The sequence below is a fragment of the Apis dorsata genome, unplaced genomic scaffold, assembly GCF_000469605.1.
Source record: "Apis dorsata unplaced genomic scaffold, Apis dorsata 1.3 scaffold_382, whole genome shotgun sequence".
In the NCBI taxonomy this organism is placed as follows: domain Eukaryota; kingdom Metazoa; phylum Arthropoda; class Insecta; order Hymenoptera; family Apidae; genus Apis; species Apis dorsata.
In genome coordinates, this window is record NW_006263644.1 from 1,617,786 (window position 1) to 1,622,366 (window position 4,581).

General features: G+C 29.6%; 1 protein-coding gene across 1 annotated transcript in view; it reads right to left on the bottom strand.

The window, feature by feature from the left end:
• Nucleotides 1–85: 85 nt before the first annotated feature.
• The window catches only part of LOC102677668 (titin-like), a gene marked incomplete at its 5' end in the record, with an annotated part of 23,390 nt that continues 18,894 nt past the window's right edge, over nucleotides 86–4,581 (bottom strand). Inside the window, 9 exons of the mRNA XM_031512034.1 lie at nucleotides 86–747; nucleotides 1,010–1,315; nucleotides 1,531–1,728; nucleotides 2,543–2,647; nucleotides 2,733–2,810; nucleotides 3,399–3,549; nucleotides 3,634–3,788; nucleotides 3,978–4,277; nucleotides 4,475–4,581. The exon at nucleotides 4,475–4,581 is cut by the window's right edge and continues 2 nt beyond it. Of these exons, the coding sequence (XP_031367894.1) occupies nucleotides 545–747; nucleotides 1,010–1,315; nucleotides 1,531–1,728; nucleotides 2,543–2,647; nucleotides 2,733–2,810; nucleotides 3,399–3,549; nucleotides 3,634–3,788; nucleotides 3,978–4,277; nucleotides 4,475–4,581 (1,603 nt within the window). The remainder of the gene's footprint in view (nucleotides 748–1,009; nucleotides 1,316–1,530; nucleotides 1,729–2,542; nucleotides 2,648–2,732; nucleotides 2,811–3,398; nucleotides 3,550–3,633; nucleotides 3,789–3,977; nucleotides 4,278–4,474) is intronic.

Below are 4,581 nucleotides of genomic sequence, written 5' to 3' on the forward strand. Positions count from 1 at the left end.
AATCGGAGGAAATGTAACTCTTCCGTTTGTGTTTGATTCCAAGTATGCGTGAGGAAGTCTTGGTCCGTTAAAAGATGAAAAAGAAAATAATAATAATAATATCATTATTCTACGCTGACTAGATTCTACACCCATCCAATATCGATCCTTAAAATAAATCTAGTCTCTATACGCATGATTCTAAAAGAGGAACGATGTAAGAGTGTCATTAATATTTCGTATATTATAAGTATATACGGTGTTCACGTGAGAGATCAAATATCTGACGCTAGAATAAAAAGTTTCGTGAAAGAGGAAAATAATTTTCGACTTTTATAGAAATACGATTCTCTCAAATTTCGTTGAAGAAAAAAAAGGACAGAAGAGAAAAAGAACGAAATATCTCTATAACGCGTTAAATTAATAAAAAGAATCTGTCCATTATTATTTCGTTTTCTTTGTCTCGCTAATGCGTTAAATTATATGTTATGGTCCTCGATAAAATGAAGAAAGAATGTGAATTTCGTTCTTCGTTTTTCATTTCATCGTTAAATCGTAGAAATGCTTATTCGAAAAGTTTCTTAGCGTAATGCCAAATGCGGAAGAAGTACTCGTCTTGTCTAAGAAGTCTTGCTCTCGCGTACGAATGGATATCAGCGTCCATGTTGTGCTCGCGTAGCCAAGAACTCGTGTTCTCTGTGCTAAAACTGACCGATGCAGTTTCACCTTTTTCGGTCATTTCTGCGATTGGCTCCACTACGGCTAATTCTAGAAAATTAAATGAGAATATAACGTTGAAACGTTTGCAGAAATTTTTATGAATTGGTATATAAATTTTTGATATTACAGAATTTTTCGAGCATCTTTTATTTTTGAAATTTGTGAAATTTAGAAATTTGAAAATGGAAATACTTTTCAAATAATTCAAAATTTTCTTTTTAATGTTTCCAAAAAATTTCAAATATTTTCTAAATTTTACTAAAAATATAGATTCTTAAAAAACGGTAAAATAAAAATATTGGAAGCTCACCGGAAGCTGGTATGATTTTGACAGGTTCATCAGATTCTAGAGGATCACTGAGACCGACTTCGTTTTTGGCAAAGATCCTGATTAGGTACATGTGATTTTCCTGAAGATCCCTGATATTCAATTTCTGTGTATCTGCGTTCACTCTGCCTACTTCCATCCACATGGTCTTCTTTGCATCCCTAATAGCAATTTTGTAACTTTCCAATGGCGCACCGCCATCTGATTCCGGCCTACCCCACGAAATAACGACTGTGTTTGCTGCAATTTGCCTGATTTCCAATGGTGCAGTTGGTGGTGATGGAACATCTGTGAATACGGGATTAGATTAAATTAAAATTAATTAAAAATTTATACACGATTTTGAAAAGCAATTTTGAAAGAAACGAAATAAAAATTTTAATTCAAATTAAAAAATTCAAAAGGAAATAAACATTTTATTAAATAGTTTAAATTTAAATTTAAATATTATATTATTCAAAAAAAAAAATATATATTATTCAAAAAGGCTAATGAATATTTACTAGCATGTGTCATCAAGGTAACTGGTTCTGAATTTGTAGGTAAACTGAGTCCTATGTTGTTCTCAGCGAAGATTCTGAAGATAAATTCGCTCTCTTTCAAATTCTCTATACAATATTGAAGCGTCGTAGCGTCCAGGGTGACAACTTTCGTCCATCTTGCTCCTTTTCCAATCAATGGCCTCTTTTCGATTATGTATCCTATTGAACCAAATGAACATATTATTTTTTCGTAATTCTATATGTATAATTTTAATATTATTTAATCATTGATTGTACGTATATTTAATAGTTGATGTTTTTCAAGAAGTATTAATTCTTAATATGAATCACGACATCGCAAGTATATAATTCTGTGGCTATTAAATGAAAGATAAGTAACATTTATACGACCGTTTCGAATTTTTATAAGTATCTTAAAAGTAATCGATATTGATATATTAGCAATTGACGTTTACTATTTTGATAAGATACTGATATTATGTTTTCGCTCTATCTTTGTTCCTCACACTTGATATCAATATAAACATAATACGTGTGGATTTGTGATTCGATTCTTTTCGATTTCTATATTTTTCTTGTCTTTCGTATTAATTTAACAAAATTAATAATTAATAAATTAATAATTTTTCGACATACACGGGCTAATTTTTTTTATAAAAAATGTCGAGCTGAATCAAATAATATATATAAAAATATATGTGATTCTATTTTAAAAGATAAGGGCTTGAAATTTCCGAAACTTCTATAATTGTAGAAAAATCCAAAAAGAATAGGGCAATTCAAGTTCTAAATATTATTTCTGATCACTCTGTATATTTACTAAATATTAAAAAATTCAAAAATATAATTTAATGTTACGATATCAAATAATATAGCAATTCTAAATCCTTATTCTTTCGATATATAATAGCGAATCTTCAAATAAATACTTGAAAATTATAATCACGGAAGAGATTGGTAACATTTTATTTTGTTACTTCTATTATATATATTTTATATATATTTTAATTACCTGTGAGTTCTGTTCCTCCATTGCTGGCTGGTGGAGACCAACTGAGCGTTACGCTCTTGCTGGTAACATTTATCACTTGCACATGTTGCGGACTCGATGGTGGTGCTACAAATCAAACGTTATTTATTAAATAGATCGAACGATGTTTAATAATAATAAGCAATGAGAGTATGTTTTGTGAATAACTTACTTTTGCTGATAATTATTTTCGTCGGCGGAAATATACCAAGCAGAGCGTACATAGTGCTTTCGGTCATTTTTGTTATTTCTAAGCGATAGCGAAATTAATAAATAAGCAGTAATAAGCAGTTGAAGTGCTGGATGATTTATATTTGAAATTGTTAGAAATGCTAATTAAAACATTTAATAGGCATAGAGTACTTCGAAGCTTTGCAAAATTATTGTATTATTTTTATATTATGCGTTATAACTCCTCGAGTGATTACGATTATTTGTATCATTACAAGCTAAAATAGGAATATATTTAAATTATAAAAATTATTATATTATTTATTTTATTCAATGTATATATTAGAACAATGTATGTATCTAAAAATAATCTATATATATAAATATCTATAAATAAAAAAAGAAAATAGAATATGATCAAAAATATAATAGCAATATAATATAATAATATTATATAAAATAATAAATATAAAAATTAAATAATTAATAAAATAATTCCTAACAGTGTGGAATTCAATTTTAATAATAAATCATAATTCTCGAGAAGTTAAATTTTAATTTCAAAATTAATTTTAATTTCGAACAAATTAATATCATTATATAATTAAGCTTAGGCAATTAATATTATAGTTTTCTACATGATTAATTTGATTGCTGCATGACTTACTGATTCGTCTGCCTGGTGCAATTGGTTCTTCAGCCACGTAAGGAGGACCAGTTCCAACGCTGTTCTTAGCTGTTATCCTAAAGTTGTATGGCACATCTGTCTTTAGATTCGATACGCCGAATTGTGTCGTTTCGTGCTTTGTGCTGCCGATCTGTAAAATATTTTAATGTAAATAAAACAATTGAATTTTGATTTCTAAGAAAATATTCGTCGAAAGCGAAGAATTTTTATCGACTTTTTGCCAAGCTTTCTTCGATTCTTCTTTAATCTCAATGATGTATTCTGTTATTGGTGTTCCACCATCATTTTCTGGAGCCTGCCATTTTATCGTGAACGATGTTTTCGTCATTCCTGATACTTCCAGAGGTCCTCTTGGTGGTCCAGGTGGTTCTGCAAGAATATATTGTAATATTTGAACAAACTTCAAACAACTATTGCTTATTGTTTTAAAAAATTTAATAGAATTATAAAAAGCAAGGAAAAGAACGATTTAAATATAAAATAATATTTATGTGTGTATTAAAATTTGATCCATGTATCACTTAAAATTTTAATTAAAAATATAAAAATTCAATCTACCGAAGGAAGTCCTCATTTTGACTATTTCCGATTCCAGAGGTTCAGAGGCTCCAACAGCGTTCCTGGCGATGATTCTGAACTTATACTCGGCATTCTGTTGCAATTTGTGCACGCAGAAACTTTCTACTTCTTTATCGATATCGACCACTTTCGTCCAAGTCTTGCCAGGTTCGTACTTCTCAATCGTGTACTTCTCAAGTTCGATTCCACCATCGTCTTCCGGTGGCCGCCATTCGATAGTGACACGATCTTGCCTGATTTCTTTAAAGACCACTGGTCCTTGAGGCTTGCTAGGCTTATCTACGATAATTTGAAAGAAAGAAAAGTAGGAAAATTACGAATTAATAATCCATTTAAGATATTAATTGCATTCCATTTCTTCTTAATCATATGATCAATGAACCGAATCAATTGATAATTAATATAATATAATAGTAATAATTAATATAAAATAATTAATATAATATAATAATAATAGTATTAAATAACAATAATACCTATTACTCTAAGATGTAATTCAACCGAAGAGCTGCCAGCTTCATTCACAGCCTTCACCGTGTAAGTGGCGCTATCTTCCCTGCTAAGCGAAGAAATAAAGATGGTA